General features: G+C 42.6%; 1 protein-coding gene across 1 annotated transcript; it reads left to right on the top strand.

Moving 5' to 3' along the window:
• The first annotated feature begins 903 nt into the window (after positions 1-903).
• On the top strand, positions 904-20771 carry LOC146976175 (uncharacterized). The gene is made up of 6 exons (XM_085795724.1): positions 904-1277; positions 1954-5019; positions 8340-8539; positions 15544-15665; positions 16900-17014; positions 18171-20771. Exons 2-6 carry the CDS (start codon positions 2469-2471, stop codon positions 18300-18302), a joined length of 3120 nt encoding a protein of 1039 aa, XP_085651850.1. The 5' UTR covers positions 904-1277; positions 1954-2468; the 3' UTR covers positions 18303-20771.
• Positions 20772-21623: the final 852 nt, after the last annotated feature.

Genomic DNA, 21623 nt, shown 5'->3' with positions numbered 1-21623 from the left:
AGCTTAGCTACCGCCGTCAGCTGTCCCTGTCAGCTGCAGCCATTGATGCTTTCTAGACACCGTGATTCCCCCAAACTGAATAAATACAACACATAGCAACACAAAACACACACACAGAAATAGTAATGTTTCTTCAATCATTTCAGATTTGTCTAAACGGTGATAGGGCGTGAAAAATATGATATATAGAGCTAAACTCTCGTTCGTTACAATTGATCTCATTCAAATTACGTGCTGGTTTTCTACCCGGAAGTAGAATGTAAACAACAAGGCGATTCGGTCTATTTTATATTCTTTTTTTTTTTTTTTTTTTACTTTTATAACACAAGACAGATTTTAGTTTTAGGCTACATTCAATTAGTGTCTGTTATACCGAACCTGTACCGAACTGTGACTTGTAGGTAGGCTACCGTTACACCCCTACACACATTATTTATTTATTAATATGAGACTGACTTGACTTTCATTTCAATTTCTTGCCATAGCTATATCATCTATTCGAGGGCTATCAAAATTAAAAATGATTGAAAAGAGTCTAAAAGTACTTTTTACTTACTTATTTTTACTTAGGCTATGTTTTTTTTTTTTATTTTAGACATGTTCATTCAGAAATATATATATATATATATATATATATATATATATATATATATAGCCTATATATATATATATATATAATATATTTCTTTGGTGAAAAAAATGTGTGAGGAGCCCTCTTTCTCACTTGGGCCCCTGTCCCCGAAGTGTCTGTGCACGTCCATGAGCAGCAATATTACTGTAAGAGTGTGGCATCAACAACCCCTTATACACTTCCGCTGGCCTCACCTCTCCCTGCCTCTCACAGGCACCAATCCCCCCTCATATAGGTGAGTGGGCTGCAAGTCAAATTAGCTCTCCGTCATCCTGCTCGCTGAGAGCACCGGAGGCTACTGCGGTAAGATGCGGCGGCGCGTGATGCCGAGCCGCGGTGGATGAGATGATGCGCAATGGCCGAACGAGTTGGGGGAGACACCGAGGACAGATCCAGCGCTGCACTCGGCTTTAATTCAGACGATGGGAAAGACCTGAACGCATATCTGACTGATTTGAAGCGCTGTAGCGCCAGTGGTGCAGGCCGACTGGAGGGATGTGGTGGCGCTGATCCCACTGAAGGATACTCCAGAGCCCGCGGAGGGATGGATAGGCTTCGTCTGTAAACAATAAGCGAGCAGGGACACGTTAGGTAAAGGACACGTTTATTTAAAGGCTGAACCTGTGACACCGAGGCATCGATTGAGGTGAGACACAACAGATCTGCTTTAGTCCTCTCAGGGCATGTTGGCTGAGGATACTGGTTTTGCTGGTACAGTGTGTGGTTTGACGTGGTTCATCCGCCTCACAGTGGTACACAGCCTGCTGATATGAGTAGGCTAAAAGTGCGATATGCGTGGCCCAAACCTATTTTTATCGCTCATGCATGAGGCTCTTTATTAAAGTCACTTAAACCCTTAGCCGTGTAGGCACGAGGAGTGGATTTATGGGTTTGTGGCCACCTGTGTTTCATTTTTGGTCCATTTGATAAATGTGCGGCTGATGCAACAGCTAATCTAATTGGCACCATGCTGGATATGGTGTGAACGGCACATTTTTGTAGAAAACTAAGGCCTGTTTGTGTAGGAGTTGGATGAAAAGAAGCCACTTGGATTCCAATATGACCTTTGACAGGCTCACACCCCCACAAACAGGATAGCTGTAATCCAGTAAACCAGAGTCAAACCAAAGCTCTGCTGATTTTATTTTTTAAAGAATTTTGTATCTACTGTAAAGACAAATGCAGGTGAGAGCCAGATAGTGTCCTCTCCTGGCATGATGCTGTTTTAACCATATCAAACAGTTAACTGCTGAGGTCTTCTCTTTCATGAATGCCCATCACTCTCATTTTTAATTTCCTTGTTTTGTCCCACTCCTCTGTAGGTTGTTTTGTGACAGCTGAGTCAGTCCACTGTGACGCGAGGCCGGCCCACAGTGACGGCGTCGCTGAGCATCAGTCTGGGAGAAAAACAAACATCCCATTATCCTCTCTATCATCAGCACTGACAGCTGGACGTCTGACCTGGGCGTTCCTTTTCTTCATCAGGAGACTCCACGCTACTGAGCAATAAAGGGAAACAGAAGAAAACAACTGACTCTGTTTTTCATGTCTTCTGTCCAAAAACCCAGATGTCGTGTGGATGAACTGTTAAGACATGACATTGACAAGAGAGTCAGCTCTCTGTCCCTCTCTTCCAGTGCCAACTATTATCAGCTGTTTCACAATGGCCAGAGTAGTGTTACTAAACTCAGATCTTCTCACTTTTTCACTGTCACGCTTTGAGTCAAGAATAGACCCTTGATTGTGGCAGCGTTTCCTCTCACAAATGAAAACTCAACTGGACCTGACAGGCTGCATTTTGATTAAGGATAAGTGAGGACAATCCGTTAAAACATAGATGAGGCAGACCACAAGCATCATGCTTCAGCAGAATAACAACAACAATTACCCCTGTCTGAACGTGACGGGCTCCACCCGGGAGATGCTCCAGAAGTGCTCCAGAACCTCTCTGCCCTTCCCCAGCAGACTGGAGCTGGGCCTGGGAGACCTGCCCCTCATCCGGGGCCTCAGAGCCTGGGTCTTGTGCTCTAAGAATCGCTGTAAGGCCGGTGGTCTGCTGGGAGGAGGACAAGCCCCAACAGCTCCACCTGCAGGCCGTGGCAGTTTGACTTCCTGCCCCAGGCCTGCAGATGTTTACCTGAGCAGGGAGTGGGGTCGCATGGGGTACGGGCTTCCCTTAGGGCTGGATGCAAGACAGCCTGGCATTGGCGCTCTGGTAACAGTCGCCACTCTGAAGACCTCAGAGGGAAGCGGGAAGACACAGACTCAATGCCTTTTTCTCCGGACTGAGAAAGGAAGCTGTTTGTACTCGACAGCGAAGCCTGGATCCGGAGCGACGAGCAGTGCAGCCTCCAGTGTGGTTGGAGGATGGCTGAGGGGGAAGACTGGAGGAGGAGGAGGAGGAAGAAGAGACACTGCAGCAGGGAGGAGGGACAATGGGCCAACTCTGCCGGCACAGTCTGGAGCGAACAGGGTTAGAGTGCGATCAGGCCGGAGATGGAGGAAGTCCGGAAATGCAGCTGGCCATGAGAAAACAGGCGTGGGCAGAGAGAGGCCGCAGAGGAGAGGGGAGGATCCTGCAGGAGAAACACAGGAAGAGAGAGACAAAGGAGGCCTGGAAAGTAAACAGTTTCCCAGCCCGCAGCAGGATGGTAGAAGAGCCAGACAGGAGAGAGAGGGAGCATGCAGAAGTCCCCGCTGCTGCCACAATGTCTCTCCTGAAACCTGCACTCAATGCAGAGAGAGAGCACAGAGAAGGGAAAGCCAGGACGAAGGTGAGGGAAGCGAAAGTCAGCGAAGAGACGTCTCCAACAGGCTAAATGGTGAGGTGAAAGGAATGAGGAAGGAGAGGCAAAAGAATGAGGAGGAGGAGGAGAAGGGAGGCCCGTGTGAGTTGGAGCCTTCTCACTCTGTTTTGGCTGTACCAGACCTTGACCCAGAATCTAAGCGTTTTCACCCACAATCCCCCTGCGGCTGCGATGGTGAGGAGATTAGAGAAGCCAGCAGCAATGAGGAGCTGCAAACGTCTTGCAGCAAGGGCGCCTATTCAGACTGTGAGATTATGAAAATACAAACAGGAAACAACAATTTCATCCCCGTTCACTCGGCTCAGTCCACTGATGAATTTAATCCAGGACATGACAGAGGCTCTGACAACAGAGAACCAGCCGGACACTCCTGTGAAGAAACAGTGGCCAGTGTGTTTTCTGAAAGCGCAGAGGAAGCAGATGAAGAACCCCAGAGTGAGATGGGCGAAGTGGCTCCTGAGGAAGAGGAAAAGAGCCTGAATCAGACTCCTGCTGATTTCTCAGTCGTGTCCAACTGCTGCGAGGACGTCTCCACCCGCGCTGCCTCCTCCACTCCTGTAGAGGGCAGCATCTGCACTGCTGACCCAGAGTCCAGCTGGGTAGTAGGAAGACAGCAGCTTAGCAGTCCCAGGGAGCACCTTGAAGGGTGGCAGCCGGGGGAGGTCGCCCCTGGGGTCATGGGTAAAGAAGACTTTGGCAGGTTTAAGCCTCAAGAACCGAACCCAGTGACGGAGGAGATTAACACTGTGAAACCTCAGCTTTCTTTTAAAAATGAGGAAGACAACAGTCAGCTGGAGGAGGGAGAAGCTTCGTCTTCACCTCTAAGACACAGAGATCCCTCCATCGTTGGGACAGAAAACTGTTGTGACAGTGGGACCGTTGGGTCTGAGCGGAGAGAGGAGCTGGAGTCAGAAGGGGAGAGACTGGATCCCGAGGAAGCTGAGGAGATCTGGAGGAGGGAGCGCACCTGCAAAGAGCCAGATAATGATGAAGGTGAAGAACAAACAAAGAAGGACTTAAATGTGAAAAGTAGCATACAGGAGAATAGTTATGTCGAAGGCAACAACAGGAGGTTACAGGAGTCTGCAGACGAGTGCAGGGGAAGGAAGGAGCAGGATGAAGAAATCTGTGGTGAAACAAACATCACCAATGTTGAAGAAAATGGAGAGACCAGCGCCAACGTCTCCAGCGTATCGTGCGCCGGTCCCTCCACCTCTCTTGCACTCTCCCCGGCTAATCCTGACCCCTTTCTGCCCCTCGTGGGATCCATGGCAACCAGCCTGGCCTGTCTGGAGGAGGAGGAGGAGGAGGAGGAGGAGGAGGTAGGGGGGCTCCAAGCGACGGCAGGAGAAGGAGGTCAGGAAGGGAAGAGGAGGCACGGGAGAGAGCTGGAGGAACAGGGCGACGAGGAGAGGAGCTGCACCGTGGCCACTGCAGAAGGGAAGAAGGAGAGGGAGGAGGAAGAGGAGGAGGAGGAGGAAGATGAGTTTGGAGTGTTCATGTATGCGGAGGAAGAGCCAGCCTGGAGCGGGGGGTTCACCATGTCTGCCTCAGTGCCTTGTGGGAGCCGTGAGAGTGTCGGTGAGTCTCATGGTTGTTAGTTTGTCATTCAACGTCTCTTTCTATATCTGCCAGCAAGCCTTCTCCGTCCTCTTTCTCTCTCTCTCTCTCTCTCTTTTACTCTGTCTCTCCACCCATGTGCAGCTTAAGTAAATTTGCCTCTCTGTCTGTCGTAGATGTGACAAAGGATCTTTGACTAAAGTTGACAATCCTGACACTAAAAGGCTTCAGAAGTGAAGCAGAAATGCACAAATGTAGAGACATAAAGACATAAAGCTCTCTGTTTGTAGTTGGTGTAGGAACAACAACACTCACACAGGGTATTTGTGCGTTTGTAACCTTTTGTGAAGCTTCAGGAATGCAGGCAAATGCACTCGGCTTTTAAGCAACATGCCAGTGGCTTTGCATGTTTTGGTTTAAATTTTAAGACAATTCATGGATAGTTAATGTCACATCTGATCATAGAATGCAATTTTCCTGGTTTCTATTCAGAAAAGTCTGTTAGCTCTTAAGTTATAAGGGCCATGCAGGTGAGACATTTCAAGTCAGACTGCATCTGAACTGTACTTATGATGTATGATGACAGAAATTAAAAAACAAAAAAGTTTAACTTGACCTTACAGTATGTTCATAAAATAATTTAAAGAAAGAAGAATTTAAAGCTTGTTGTCAAAGTCCCTGCACACATGATTGAAGCCATGGGAAATAATTTTTAATAGTTTTTTACATAAAAGGACTAATGATTTTAAATGAACTGTTAAAACCGCCCACAGACAATCACCAAACAGCCAAAACAATAAATAAAATCCTGTGGTTGTCGTGGATGACCCCTGACAACTTCAAATCAGTGAGAGAATCAAGAGCAAAAGCACGTGTGAACCAAAGCTGTCTCTCGTCATAAACCCATGTCTTCATTTTGAAGGATGAACAAAATAGGGCTCACGCACATCCAGAAGTGCAGCCAGGTGCTGAGTCCAGGGAGACGAATATCAAAAACAAGAAAGGACTCGCCACACTGTCGTAGCTCCCAAATATACAAAATTTATTAGAGGACTATAAAAAGGACAACATTTCGAGCAGTGTGCTCTTCGTCAGGTCAATCATTTTGAAGGAGCCACACAGCTCTCAATCACAGTCCAAAACTGACGTAAGACTCATTACCACAGCACCAAGCATGTACCACTGTGATAGCATAAACTGTCTCTTACAGAGTCAGCTTTCTCGTGACATAGACACATGCAACACGTCAGAGTGTCTGACATGTTGGAGTGTGCCTTTTTGTTTTTCTCTAACAGCCAGTGTTAATCAGTCCTCATGTTCCCTCATTATGTTCCTTTTAGCTAATCGCCTAAGCAGCCCAGTTTCCACTGCAGGGCCAAACAAGGCTAAGCCGAGGTTTACTCATTATTCATGTCATCTCGGTTTATCTGCATAAAGAACATTTCTGTGTTTATTATTACATATTCCTTAAGACTAATGAGTGAGGACTGGGAAGGGCTTTATTAGTTGAGCCTCTGTAATTCTGAAATACTGTCTAAAGACCTTTGTGGGAAGGGTCATCAAGTCTCCCTTTATTTCCCAAAGGGTCACCTCAGCCAAGTGTGGAGATATCTCTGTTACTCTGGATAATCAGCACAGCACAGTGTCAACAGTTTTCATAGTGACTATGATTTCCAATGAAAACTGTTTTCTGATGTTATTTTAGATTTCATTCTTCTCAAAAGTATCACATCACAGGCAGAAATAGACGTTAACAGTATTCAGTATTCAGCCATCTATCTTTAATGTTATGAATGTGAATCGTCAGACATCCAGACTAATCACTAGTTTGCTAAACAATAATTTGAACTGTACAGAAAAGAGAATAATCTTCAACTCAGGAGAAGAGCACAGCCAAGATGATAAAAAAAAAGTTCTGCTGACAAGTCAAATATATGTGATTTGCTTTAAAGGTCTTAAAATATTCAGACTACAGTATTGTCCCCAAGTAAGACACATATTAATTATGTAGCCTATGTCTGAGTAAAATCGGTAATTAATAATTTCATGTCTGGACAAGAATATAATTTAAATGTATGAAATAATAACATTTGTTTACCAGTAACAGCAGTACTCCTGTGATAATGTGTGTGTGTTTCCTTTGTAAGCAAGCACCACTTGCTCTCAGTGGAAATAAGGCAGTAGTTTGTCCTGACCTGGATTCCTCACCGATCTTTCACTACATGGTATTAATCATTCAGAGTTGGGCTAAGAGAGGAGGGGGCACACAGGGCCTGGGACTGGGAGGTCCTCTTAGCCTCAGGTTATGCAGCAATGGGTGTAAGAGAACGAGTCTGACAAACACACACTCACACGTAGATGAGCAAAGTGTTTGATAGATGTATCGTGCAAGGCCTAAGTGGTGGAAAACATGAGACCAGCAGGACACAAATATTCACTGGACTGTTTTCTTTCAGTGAATTGTTGCAGTTGAAGTGTCTGATGTAGCAAATAGACCACACAGATACACTCACTCACTTCTTTCCTTGCAATTATGTGATTAAAGTAATAATAAATTCAACTTCTCAGCTGAACATAGAGGTTTTACAGTTCCACTTTCCCCTCTCATACTGCACTCAGGTTTGTCTGATACTGTTTACCAATTTAAAATCAGTGCATCTGTGTGAAATAGCAATTATTAAGTCCAACGTTTCTCTTGAGTTTCTTCATTACAGTTATTTAATGACAGGACACATTAAAACAACACTGTAACTAGGATGTTGCTGTGTGGTGAAGTCTCATAAAATTTCAGCAAACCAAATCAAATCAGAAAATTTTATTGTTATTGCTAAAAACAACACAGCAAAGCAACTCCCTGTGCACATACCGTAGTACAAAACGAAGAAGAAGAAAACAGAACAAAAAAATATACAGTATATGGCTGATAATAACCAGATCCAGCAAACAGATTGAATTGTGTATGTAATGTATGTTGTGTAAAAGTACAAAAAAAAAACTATCTGGCTAAAGAAAAGTGCGGCTGAGAGTATTTTGTCATTTGGGTAAACTGAGCCTTTATGAGATAATCTGAATAATTAATCTCATCCTCATTGGCAGAGACAGTTAATTGTGTATTGTTGCCATCTGTCCCACACTAATTCACAAATCATATCAGTGTAATGCAGGTTCAGCTGGGTGTCCATCCCTGTCACATGAGAGCTATTCACATCTCACAACACAACACTGCAAAGACACATTCAACACATATGCTACATTGTACTGAAGACCGTGTGTGTGTGTGTGTGTGTGTGTGTGTGTGTGTGTGTGTGTGTGTGTGTGTGTGTGTGTGTGTCTGAAAACAGCTCTTGGAAACCACACAGTCACTGGGGAGTCGAACCACTGGACGCCAGGCTGGACGGACAGCTCCTTCCACCAATCAGAGGACGCCTGGACAGCATTCCCTCAGGATTCATCAGATGAAGGGCAAGACGTGGCGGGACAGTGGTGGCCAACCAGCGCTGTGGAGCAGAGGAGAGACAGGCTCCCAGCCAATCAGAACCTGGTACAGTTACATATCTGGTCTTCCGCAAACAGACAGTAGATTTCCCTGTTCAGAGCTTTTGTCTATCTGTTCAGTGAACATAGATACTTATGTGTGACATTCATTGTTGTCATAATTGTGTCTGTTTACATGCCTCATTTGTTGGGGCATTAGTAGTTGTTTTTAAAGGGATAGTTCACCCAAAATTCAAATTTCACTCATTTTCTACTCACCCTCATGTCAACTAAGGGCTGGGAGAAGTTTCAGAGTCCTCCATGCCTTCTTGGAGTTACAGCAGGGCTCAGCGCAGCACTGCATGTCCATATGACGGTAGCAAACGGGGCTCACTTTTCTTCGTCCAAAAAGACACACCAAAAAACATCCAAATACCTCCATACTGCTCGTCTGTAAATGTCCCTCTTGTATTGAAGCCCCGACATGAGAAATTGTTCCGAAAAAAATTAAATAAGTCTATATTTTAAGCTTGTTTGTAGCGGAAGCTCCCAGTGTCTCAGTTCACTGCTCTGCCTGTGTCAGTGCAAATCCCAGTGAAATTTTAATTTTGGGTGAACTATCCCTTTAAGCTGTTCTTTTGACTCATGTCAAATCAGTCTGTGGTGTCCAGGGTTTTCCCGCAGTTAACTGCACCTGACTGATGAGCCATGTGCCCAGTCCAGTAATCAGGACATATATACCTTTAGCTTGGAGAGTGACAAGGCCCTGTGGGTGGTGATGTCAGCTGATTGGTCCACTGCTTTGGTCCAGACTGAAATCTCAACAGCCACAAGATTAACACAACATGTTGCACGGAGATAAAGTCACCCACCACTGGTGTGTGTGTGTGGAGGATGTACTGTATGAATGCCCATTAGATGTGTTGATGGTTGGTGAAGCAGTTGTTCTGGCTGCAGGGTTGAGTTGGGTGTAGTTGAAGCTGTCGATTTTATACACCCACCACAGAGTCATGATCTTCACTCTTAATTGGTCTATGAATGTTAGTTATGGATAGGTTTCTGAAGAAATGCCACAAGGATACTGTGGCATTGCCTAATTAAATCTGTCTCACCTGTGCCACTGTCAAAAGGATTTAATATTTTCTGCAGGCAAACACACACAGAAATGGATACCTACTGTGCCTCTGTTTTTGCTTCAAATTAAATGCTGAAACACCAGTGTAATAATTTCCGAGGTAGGAAATGACTCGAACATTTGAACTTTATTTTCCCCTGTGCTCTGCTGTTGTGCTCAATCTCGGCACGAGCTCGCCACAGACATGTCACTCCTATTTACAGCCTGTATTAACCATTGTTTCTCAGCAAAGTCCGCTGGTCCTACTTTTATTTAAGTCCAGTCTGGACGTGAAACTGCAGTGAGTCTCAGTTTTTAGCATCAGTCAACACAAAACAGTGAAGGGATGGTAAAGCACCGAAACACTGTATTACTGTGATTCAGACTCAACCTTCAGAGGTTACAGGTAATTAACTCATCAAGTAATATCAAGCAATAAGAAGCATGCCGTTGGTGAAGGTCACATTGTTGTCCTGTAGCATATCATTGTCTGTTACAGAACCAATTCCTGTAATTCACCAGCATGACTTTTATAATGAAGGAGCAGAAGAAGTATTACATAACCTACCTCCCACTGGTCCTCATTTATCAAACGCCCGTACACCAAAAAAATAGGTGTACACCAAATCTACCGCAAGGATCAGCATTTATCATCTGAACGTGAGCGTAGGATATCCAATCCAATCCAATCCAATTTATTTATAGAGCACATTTAAAAACAACCAAGTTGACCAAAGTGCTTTACACAAAAAAAACAGTGAACAAATCAACATTCAATAAGAAAGCACAACAGATAAAAAGCAGCAAAATCAATAAATAATAAGACCATAGTTGCTAAAAAATTAGGATTTCAAACTGTGTTAAAAGCCAGGGAGTAAAAGTGCGTTTTAAGACGTGTTTTAAAAACAGCTAGGCTAGGGGCTTGTTTCACGTGAGGGGGGAGGGAGTTCCAAAGTTTGGGGCCAGCAACAGAAAACGCACGGTCCCCTCTACCCCTGAGTCTGGTCTGAGGGACCTCCAGGAGCAGTTGGTTTGTGGACCTGAGGGACCGAGAGGGGACATAGGGCTTTAAAAGGTCAGTCAGATAAAAAGGGGCGAGCCCATTAAGAGCTTTAAAAACAAACATTAAAATCTTAAAATCAACTCTAAAATGAACTGGGAGCCAGTGCAGCGATGCAAGGACTGGGGTTATGTGGTCAAATTTACGTGTACCAGTCAAAAGTCTGGCTGCAGCATTCTGGACCAGCTGCAGACGGGAGAGTGAGGACTGACTAACACCCATATATAGACCATTACAATAGTCCAGTCTTGAAGTAATAAAAGCATGAACAACTTTCTCAAAGTCTAAAAACGATAAAAACGGTTTGACCTTTGAAAGCATTCTTAGTTGATAAAACCCGGCTTTTACTACAGAATTGATTTGAGTATCTAGTTTAAAATCACTATCCATTTTTACTCCTAAATTTGTGGCCACTGGAGTGACAAAGGGTCCAAAGGGACCTAGGTCCATTGTAAAATTCCTTGGACTGCCACTAGGTTTAAAAATGATGACCTCTGTTTTACTTTCATTAAAATTTAAAAAATTTAAGGCCAACCAGGCTTTGATGTCATTAAAACAGTTTAAAAGCAAATTAAAAGGGCTTCCATTACACAGAAATCTCACGCCAGCTCTGACTAGGTGTAGCCTACGCACATTTGAACCAGCGTAGAAGATGCAGAGTGCTGCTGTGTCAGAATGATTATTAAACCATACTAATGCAGCGATGTGGACCTCATGTTGTTGTTTTTATTAGTTATAAATAAATAAATACGACACAACCACATATTCATCAAGTCCGTGTTGAAAACTTAACTCGACTTTTATTTTGAGCAATGAGGTGAATTAAAATCCACGATATGACAGATGCTCATTAATCAGCTGTGTAAACAGAAACAGTCAATGACGGTACCTGTTACAGTATTGTTAGATCACAGACAGAAACTTCCGTGATCCTGCAACAGAAGAGTGATGAACGGCTGCTCAGTCTCTTTCTCTGCCGGACGAGTCTCTCCGGTGTGATCTACCTGTCCAGGTGCAGTTGATCAGCAGGGATTACGCATGTTTCACATCCCTCCATCATCCGAACTATCACATCAGTGCTGACAGTTATTAAGCCACGTTCACGGCAGTAATGCTCTGATTTCTCACTTCACTTAGGTTTAGTAAACTGCAAGAGCATTTCATGAGATCGCTGGGTTTCCTAACGTGGTCGGTGTTGGGTGCGTCTGCAGCCTCCATCCATCAGTGATGACACTTGTACCAATCACAGAAACTATCCTCCATTGATTCCCAGATATGTAATTGTGCCGCCCCCTCCTTGTTGAATGTGGTAATGTCATTAAAGTCCCTCTTCTTGGCCGTCTTCCATGTCTCCATGTCATAAAGTGGGCAGGACGAGGCCTCTTAAGCAGGAATATATCGGGGCGTGACATTTAAATTATGATAATTAAGATGTTTTCAGCTGCCAGATTCATCACCACCACGCCGGTTCTACACCGAAATCAGCAGCTTACACACTTTTCGTAAATCACACGTGACACTTGGCGCACGCTGATTGTGGGGGGGGGGGGGGGGGTGCGCATCTGAAAGAAGGATTGCTGGTTGAGGGGGCGGATATGGACTTTGATTTCGGTTAGAGCATCAAATCAAGGCACAAGGAGAAATCTTATATGTAACAGCATTGGAGCCTTAGGCCTATCAATAGTCCAGTCATTTTATGAAAAAAGGTTGAACAAATTGCAACAGAAGCAAACTCAACTGATTTTGTATCCTCAACATGTCCTGAGTGAGGGAAAAAAAGCCCAGAAGAATCCCATCAGGGGAAAGTTTCGAAAAAGACCCAAATATATCCCATTTATACACCTACTAATTATTTTTCTCATGTGAATAGGGTAAAATTTTTAACCTTTAGATATCTCCATGAAAATTACTGAGTTGATTACTTACATTAAGACAAACAAAAAATGTATTACAAGTTTTTTTTTTTTAATTGTTTGTTAACATGAGCAAATTTGCATAAATGTGCATAAATTCCACCGTTTTGACGGCACATGTATATATGAAGTTGCTGTGGTGGTAATTTTTCAAGATAGCCACATCCTTAGTAGAGCAGCTATGACATTATGTATGGCTAATTTGCATACATACAACACCTGATCTAAACATTGGGTATAGCAGGTGAAAATGTCTTGTTCAGTCTTGTTAACATATTACAGTTAAAAAACTTAATATTAAAGTCTGAATGGAACCCATTTAGGCTATCAGGTGTTGTATGTACTATGCGAATTAGCCATACGTAATTGGATTATGCACTGTTTGCTCATACCTGCTCTACTAAGGATGTGGCTATCTTGAAAAATTGCAGTTAGTGATTTCTTGTTGGTTGACCGATGGAGTCAACTCATTCCAATTTTCAAGCTGGTACCACCACAGCACCTTTATACTGTGCCGTCAAAACGGTGGAATTTATGCAAATTTATGCAAATTTGCTCATGTTAACAAAGAATTTCAAAAAACTTGTAATACATTTTTTGTTTGTCTTAACGTAAGTAATCAACTCAGTAATTTTCATGGAGATATCTAAAGGTTAAAAATTTTACCCTATTCACGTGAGAAAAGTAATTAATAAGCGTAAATGGGATATTTTGGGTCTTTTTCTAAACTTTCCCCTAGTGGGATTCTTCGGGACTTTTTTTCCCTCACTCAGTACATGTTGAGGATACAAAATCAGTGGAGTTTGCTTCTGTTGCAATTTGTTCAACGTTGACCCCTTTTTTGGCCTAAAATTAGGCTACTGGACTACACATTAACCACAGGAAATATGTTATAGGGTTAGGGGGGTAGGGTTAGTAAATAGTTTGACATTTAAACTTCTGGTACACTTACAATCACAACAAGAAATTGAATTGCAATATTGGTGCTACAAACGAAATATTCATCATTATTAGGCCATCACAGGCATCCAGTTTAGCTGCAGTGCTAGCAAGAGGCAGAGCTAACAACGACTGAGCCACAGGCTACTTGGCTAACTCAAATATTTCCATGTAACAACACAAACTGGAATAAACGATCAAAAAATATCTATCACTAAGAAGTAGAAAGCACTTACATTTCCTCAAGAACGCACACATGAGAAACACACACAGAAAGTCCATGCAGTTTCACACAGTCTGGCCTGTGGCTTATGTCTGACTTTGTAGAGCATTTCTACCTTTGACCAGTAGATGGTGCTTCACCTGTAGGGCTTTTTCACACTGATATTTACACCAGAATCTACACCAGATCCCAAGCAAGTTTGATAAATGAGGGCCACTGTGTGTATTACCTCTGTCCACATTGTTGAAACAACAGGACAAACTGAGCAGCATCGAACAGGATACTGTAACAACACAGATTTAAAGCCGCAGCACTGAACTTTGTCTCCCCCCTCTGGCAGCTAGAGTCCTACATAATGACACGTGCCTCGCTCCGTCCATCCATTAGCTAAACCGCTTATCCACGCTGCAGGGTTACAGGGGGAGGAGGGGTCATTCACAGCTGACATAGGGTGATGACGGGGTACACGCTGGACAGGTTGTCAGTTTATTACATGGCCGACATATAGAGACAGACAACCTCACACAGACACCTAGGTTATATTGTGGGCAGTCGTCAATGAATGTGCATGTGTCTGGACTGATGAGGCCCCACAGAGCTACTCCACACAGAAACGGAGTCAAACCCAGAACCTACATGAGCCAATAATCCATAGAGTAAATGTAAAAGCTCCATAGATGTTTTCTATATGTAAATTTTTTTTTACAATAATGAAGCAACACCCGTGTTTTCCTTCCTCCTGTCAGTGCTCTGCAACAAGGACACTGGTCACCCTGAAGGTTTGTCCATTCTGTCAATCCCTTGCTTTTCTTTACAAGTTTTTAGCCATGTTTCATTTATATCTGGAGCATAAGACGCTTTTTGAACATTTTCAAGGTTTTTCCAGCACAGTGCGAGTTGCTGTAGTCTAGTCTGCTGCACCTCATGTGTTGCTTATCTTGCTTATATTCATCTCAGTATTGTTTATCCATTGGTGAAACGGGAGTCGCATATTTTTATCAAACGTTAAAGGCGGTAGTTGCCTCTGCTGTGTCAGAGTACAGACAGTGTTTATGAATGTGTCTGGGGATGGCAGTGCTCGTCGACCAACATTAGTAAAACGGGTGGTAAACATTGCATCTTCAACATCATGTCAGCATTTGCCATCAGCATTCAGCTCAGTGTCCTGCTGTACAGCCTCACAGAGCTGCTAGCTCAGCTGCACACTCCAATTAAAGAAAACAAAATACTTGAGTGCAGATCTGCAGCAACAGCTTGTTTCCAGATCTTTCTTCATTTTGCATTTAAAACAAAAGAAACCCTAGACTATAACCTCCTTGGCAGAGGCAATTATGAGCCATGTTGTTTCTTTTTTCTTTTCCTTTTTTTCTCCCCGGTTGCCATTGCACCATTACCATGGCAGCACAGCTCATTCTGCACAACCCTGGGGGGTGGGTGACTAAGTTTTTAGACTTAAAATGATCCAGTACTTTAATGTCTCACTCACATTATCCCAGTCTGAGTCAGTGTCAGAGATGGAAAAGAGATGGGAGTGCTGCAGGAAGAGGGTCCCAGTGGACAGTGAAGGCTCAGCCCAGAGCTGCAGTGAAGAAGAGTGTTGGGTTTTAATGAGTGTTTCTGTTTGCTGTTAGCTCCATGAAAACCAAGTGTTAACTCCACATGTGATGACGAGCTAAAGAGGGACGCAAAAGGTGATGGATCATGGCTGTATGTAGGCAACATGTTCACTTGTTTTTCCTCTTTCAGTCCTCATTGGAGTCCTCTCTTTAAATGCTCAGCTGAAAAAAACAAAGATTTTATTTTCCCTCTGCCTGTCCCGTAGGTGTCTGTCTTTGCTGAAGCCTTCCCCTCGCTGCCTGGCTCGTCCTCAGGTGACTCCCGTGACCACGAAGATGTTCCCACTCTGACCCAGCTCCTCCGGGGCAGAGCCAGCCAGGACCAGGGGTAGGTGAACTGTCTCCACCTCCTGAGTCCACTTCATGTGCATTTACGTGACCATATCATTGCCTATTTACTGTATGACCATCGATTAGCTGTGGGGTTTACTGCGTGTGTTGACACATTCCTCCAGTTTGTAACAGAAGATATCAGAGCCCACAGAAAAAAAAAATCCTATATGATCTGCTTGTAATTAGGAAAATGACATGGAGGATTTTGAATTTCATAGTTTTTAATTTTATAAACCACCAAAATGATAACCTATGCAGTGTGAAGGGATGGAATAGTCTGTTTCTATGAAGTGTTATTCATAGGAAAAAAAGGTACCTATATATAATAATAATAATAATAATAATAATAGTAGTAGGTTGCGTGCTTTTGAAAGCTTTAGTTCTTTCTTCACTGAGTCTTCGCGATGACAGTCCACATGACCACAACAAATGAATTATTTTTCATGTCAAGTGTTGAAGATTTCTGCATGTGCTTCAGCACAGTTTGAGCTGCAGTGTTGAATCAGGAGTTCATGGGAAGAAGTGTAAATAAAGGTCTCATTTAAGGTGGTCTTGTACAGTTCTGTGGAGCTCAAATAGGACAACCTTAAAGCTATAGTGCGTAACTTCTACGTGTCTGTATACAGTATATCAGTTTACCCAAGCCACTACAAGAGGAGATGATATAACGCTGATTAAGCCGTTCTGCTCCTCTAGCACCTCGTGGTATTTTTCAGTATTTGTTCTTTTTGTATTTGGTGTCTTTGGTGACATTCCTGGGAAATAACACGTTCTGTTTTACCTGACAACGAGAAGGGAGGGGGGAGGATGGCACTGCTAGAAGCGACCAAGAGGTTCAGAAGTGAATCCTACTAAAAAGAAAAAGCCTTCCCGTTCGGCAGAAGGTCTGTTGGTGAAGAAAGAGAGTGACCAGCGGTAGCGGTGGGGAAGGGAGGGGCGGGTTACACCGGGCCATACGCCAGTATAAGGTGCCGGCCGTATCGTTGTAATAACACAGAAATCCTATAGGGAGCGATAGAAATTACGCACTATAACTTTTTTTTTTTAATGATGTGTTTATCCACCAAGTGGTTTATGTGGTGAACTGCAATTTGGAGTCAACTGGACACATTTTGATGTGTGTGAAATACTGATGTTTGTGTATTATTCAAGAGCAAAACAGCGTCTGTCATCTGTATCTGCATCAAATCACTGTTTGCGTTTCTGTGTGTTGGTGTTTGATCCCAAAGGCTGTTGGACAGTTTCCATGACTTGAACAAAATGATTGGCCAGAGATACAAGAGAGCCAGTGGTGTGTCTCGTGACCTGCTGCTCAAGACTTTACACCTGGAGCAGCCGCACACTGTGAGTAAAGACCACATCCGTTCTCTGACAAACATGGGAGGGGACATCATGCTGACGTGTTTCAGACAACACCAATAATCAAATTTTACATGCTTTCTCTGCCCAACGACACACACTTTCCCCATCGTTTCACACAGAGGAATTAGCACATAGCGCTTAGTGTTCAGTTTCAATTTGTGAAGCTTTAAGGTTGTTACAGTGAGTGCGCAGACGCAGGCTTAACAGCATGTAAAATTAACTGATAGTGTTGTTTGACTGATGCTTGATTCAAATAAGGTGACTGCTGTTATATGCAAAACACAGCTCACACTTCACAGCTGAAGATAAAGGAAGGGAGTGAGTGGACTGCTCTCACAGCTCAACAACAGCATGTCAGAAAATAACTGAGCACCTGCACAACATGCAAATGTGAGGTTTTCTTCTCCAGAGTCTTTCTCCAGCACAGAGGGCCAGAAACATGTGTACATTTAGTTTGTGTGTTATCTGTTAATATATGTACTGTTCTGAATTAATCTAAAAAGTATTTTTTAGCTTTTAACAGTCAATTAACAGTTGGGTCCTGATTCATTTCTTATTTGTAACGACTACTGATTTTATGAACTTTAATGTTAGGTGTTAAACGTAGACTTTTATACATAAGTTTCCCAAGTATATGCACTATGAACTAAAGGCATATACTAGTTTAAAGGGACTACGAGGAGTTTCGGAAAGTGAAGTGTTTTCACATTACATTTCCCATGAGCCTCCGCACGCACAGTGAAATTCTTGGACTCTTTAAATTAATTTAGTTTTTACATTTTTGGGGGGAAGAAAATCAAAACTAGTTGCAAGGTAATAAATTACATTAGCAGGGAGTAGGGGTGTGCATGGTTAATCAAAATAGGATTAATATTTAATTAATTACTTACATTATTTATTTATTAAAATAGAGAATAATGGCCTTTCGCAACCTCTTTAAATTTAAATTTATTTGTTTCACCAAAGGTTCCCGGCAGAAAAAAAATACATAGACACAGACATAGAGAATAGAGCATACTTGGTGAATTAATTGATCATTATAATTGATTTATCAACACTTGGATTTCAAAGCTCTGGATTGATTGTGTGAAGTTTTTTTTTTGTGTAATATCACTCTTTCTTTGTGTTGTTATTGCAGGAAAGCAGAGCTGCTCCCTGGACAGCCAACAGGCGTCTCTCCCCTGGCCTCCCCTCAGCCAATCAGCACGCTCAGAGCGCTGCCGCCAAGCGACGGCTTTCATATGACTACAACAGAAACATCATGGAGTAACTGTGCAGAGCCAGTTGTAGTGATTCCTCAGCGTACACCTGCAGGTTTTAACCAGAGCTGGGTCAGACAGATCAACAACAGGTTTCTCAAGACTCGTGACATGCGTCCTATCTGCTCGTCAAATACTGACTGACCTTTTGACTCTTTGCACTCTCCCTGGTTATTCCATCCGAAGGCGCTGAGAAGACATAACCCATGAAAACGGCGTGACGCACCTCGTGTTTCAGATGTCGTCTCCTCCAGTTCCTGTTGATGTATACTGGTGGAGTGATTTCATTACACAAACCACCTTGTTCACCACCAACAACAACCTCCCACTTTGATTCCTGTTCTTCACCCGGATCCTGGCAGGCTGTCAAAGACCATCTGGAGTGTGGTTACATGCTACTCACCACTATGTTGAAGGAAGAGTCACATCCACGCTGACTTTTCTCCTTCCTTATTATTTCAGAAGATTAATAAACCTTACTTTGGTAGAAATACACTACTGGTCAGAAGTTTTAGACCACTCTCATTTTACCTTAAATGGTACAAAGGTAACCAAAGGTGACCCAAAACATTAGGAGAAATAACCAGAGAGAACTTCACACGATAAAAACCAGCACAGTCTCAACATGTAAACACATGGGGCTGGTTTGCGATGAAGTGGAGTAGTGGACAGAAGGTGAAAGAACATTAGTGGGAACTTCTGCAACAGTGTTGGAACAAACTTACTGAGAAATACTTGATTTTCACTGTAGAGAAGATCACACGTTTATTTAGCTGCTGGATGAGTCAGAATAATGAAATTTAGGATTGTTTGATTCCTTTGATTCTTTATGTATTTGTTCTATACTTAAAATGAGACACTGAAATAACCGCTGAGCATTGGTGGTGTAAGCTTTTGACTAGTATGTCATGTGTCTGAGGCAGAGCTGCTGTGGATTTTATTCTCATTGGTTGAATTAAACTTAAGGAGGTGGAGTCAAACTAAATCACTAATGTACCAGTTCACTCATGACCGTGGATTTTGGATCTAAGTACAGTAGCTTATAAGCTGTCAGTTCGGCTCCTGTGACCTGCAAACTGTGGTCAGTTTTTGTGAATTAATTTTCCCCCACTGCTCCTTCTCATTTGATGAAGATGATGAAGATATTCTGACCCAAAGAGGTGTTTAACTCAGCCAATGAGATTTCTTCCTGTAGAGCAGTTCTGAGAGGTTTGTAGGATGGATGTTGTGCCCATGTCATGCAGAAACGAGAGAGCCGTAAGAGCAAAGTCGTTCAGACTGTCAGACTGTTAAAAGTGGCACTGAGAGAGAAATTTACACACTGAAAATAGTTATTGAGCACTGAGCTGCAGTTTGTGATACAGCGTGACAAAAACAAATCATTTATATTTGACACATGAGTATATAACGAATCATTGTGAAGGAGGCATTCATGTTTGCTTTTCAAACTGTTCTGTATTAATCAGTGCTAATATGAAGAAGGCAGATGATATTGTGCTTCATAAGATGTAAACATGATATGAAGCTCCAGTCTACCTCCCAGAGAAGATGTTTTTGTTCTGGTAGAGAGGGAGAGGCAACAAACAGAAGTGGTGTAAGACGCTGGGCGAGTGCCCACATGTCTACACATCTCATAAAAGCTCATTTTCCCTTTATTGTTTGTAAATAATGGTAATGATGAATGATGTAGCGATGAAGTAACAGAAGAGTAAGTCGTCACACTGGATGGCAAATGAAGCATTATTTTTCCACAAATGGCAGATTTAAGTTACCAGATGTGATGATGTTTCAGTTTTACATTTACATTTTGCAAAGTGATGCATGTGCTTTCATTATGTAATAGCTACAGAAAAAAAAAGCAAATGACAGGAATGAACCTTAAAAATAGTTTTGGTTCCTCGGAGAAACGAGCTCGTCTTCCAGTTAGTGCCAACAAGAACACCAGTGAAAGTGCCAAAGTTTACAAGGTTACAGAGTCATCTCAGAAACATTCAGGAGAAAACGTCAGTTCATCCAGTGAGATGAACTCAAAATGAAGTTCTGGCATGTGATGGTTTGTTTTGTTTTTGTCTCTCTGTCTGGCTTCTTGTCTGCCTGTTTCACTACGCTCATGTGAACGCCACCTCGTTTTGCAGTTGAGTTGACTTCACGGGCAAAACTTGAATCTAGCTGCCAATCAAAAATCAAAACAATATTTTTGAGAACATTGTTCACGTGTCAGTGATGCACTGTATATTTTTAATTTGGACATATTATCACACATTATCACCTTTGAACGTCTGTTTGGCTTTACGTTGTATATTTCACTCGTCAACTCAATCATTTGTGATGAAATTTCCGAATCCAATCATTTGCGTGTGTCTGCCATTTGTACAAACTACAAATCCCTGAAAAAGAAAAAGATGAATATTTTCTGATCTGTTCCAATGAGGAAGGAGACGTCGCCTTGTTAAGTGATGTAATAAAATGATACTGCGTGATGACTGTTTCCTCTGTGTTCAATTTATGTCCATCAGACAAACTAAGACCAACACAAGATAAGATATTTGAGACCTTCGTCTGATACTAATTTTGTAATCAAATTTGCCTCTCACTGTGAATATAGAAACTAGGTTCAGTTATCATTTAGCTATGGTTGTATAGTTTCACTTAACAGCCAGAGGAAGCAATAATGTTTATATCTACTTTATGGGCATCAGATATATTCTTGTAGACTAAAATCTGATCCATGTTTCTCATCTAGATTTTAAAACTTTTTCATGAGTCAAATGTGAAAATTGAGTGTTCTTACTGCCGCCATGACAACCTGTAAAAGAAAATGTCATTAAAGGAAGTATATTCCTGTCAATTTGTTCATATAAATTGGATTTTCTTAGTCACTTTTGTCCCACTTGAGCATATATTGAAATCTTCCCAACTAAGATGATAATCTGCAGCAGTGGACATGACATTAAATAAGAAGTCTGCAGCAGTGTTGACAGTTTTTCTGAGGGAATCTCCATCATCTTTTTCAGCAGTATGGACGAGGTCTCTTCTGGGTAAAAGGACTTCTTCTTCTCAGGTTGAACCTGGCAGCCATTGTCACTGAAGGCAGTAAATGACCAGTGCTTCACACCTGACTGCACAATTATGTCATCAATCAGTCTTTAGACATCGAAGACTGGTGGGTTTCGTGGCTGCACCTCAAATCAGCTGCATTTAGATTGTAGTGTTTTGCATAAAATAGCAAAAAAAAATTAAATCTGCATCTGGATTAAGGTCTGTATCAAATATGCATAGTGATACACACTGTAGTTGTATTGATTTTGAATTGATTGGATTGCACCCTCTCC

This window comes from Trachurus japonicus, chromosome 13 (assembly GCF_045865225.1).
Source record: "Trachurus japonicus isolate A0001 chromosome 13, Traja_1.0".
Taxonomy (NCBI): Eukaryota; Metazoa; Chordata; class Actinopteri; order Carangiformes; family Carangidae; genus Trachurus; species Trachurus japonicus.
This window is presented reverse-complemented; position numbering and strand designations above follow the sequence as displayed.

Coding starts and splice junctions, on each gene's coding strand:
- LOC146976175 (XM_085795724.1), top strand. CDS start 2,469: ATGAGGCAGACCACAAGCATCATGCTTCAGCAGAATAACAACAACAAT. Junction 15,666..16,899: donor AGAGCCAGCCAGGACCAGGG/GTAGGTGAACTG, acceptor TTGATCCCAAAG/GCTGTTGGACAGTTTCCATG. Junction 17,015..18,170: donor ACCTGGAGCAGCCGCACACT/GTGAGTAAAGAC, acceptor TTGTTATTGCAG/GAAAGCAGAGCTGCTCCCTG.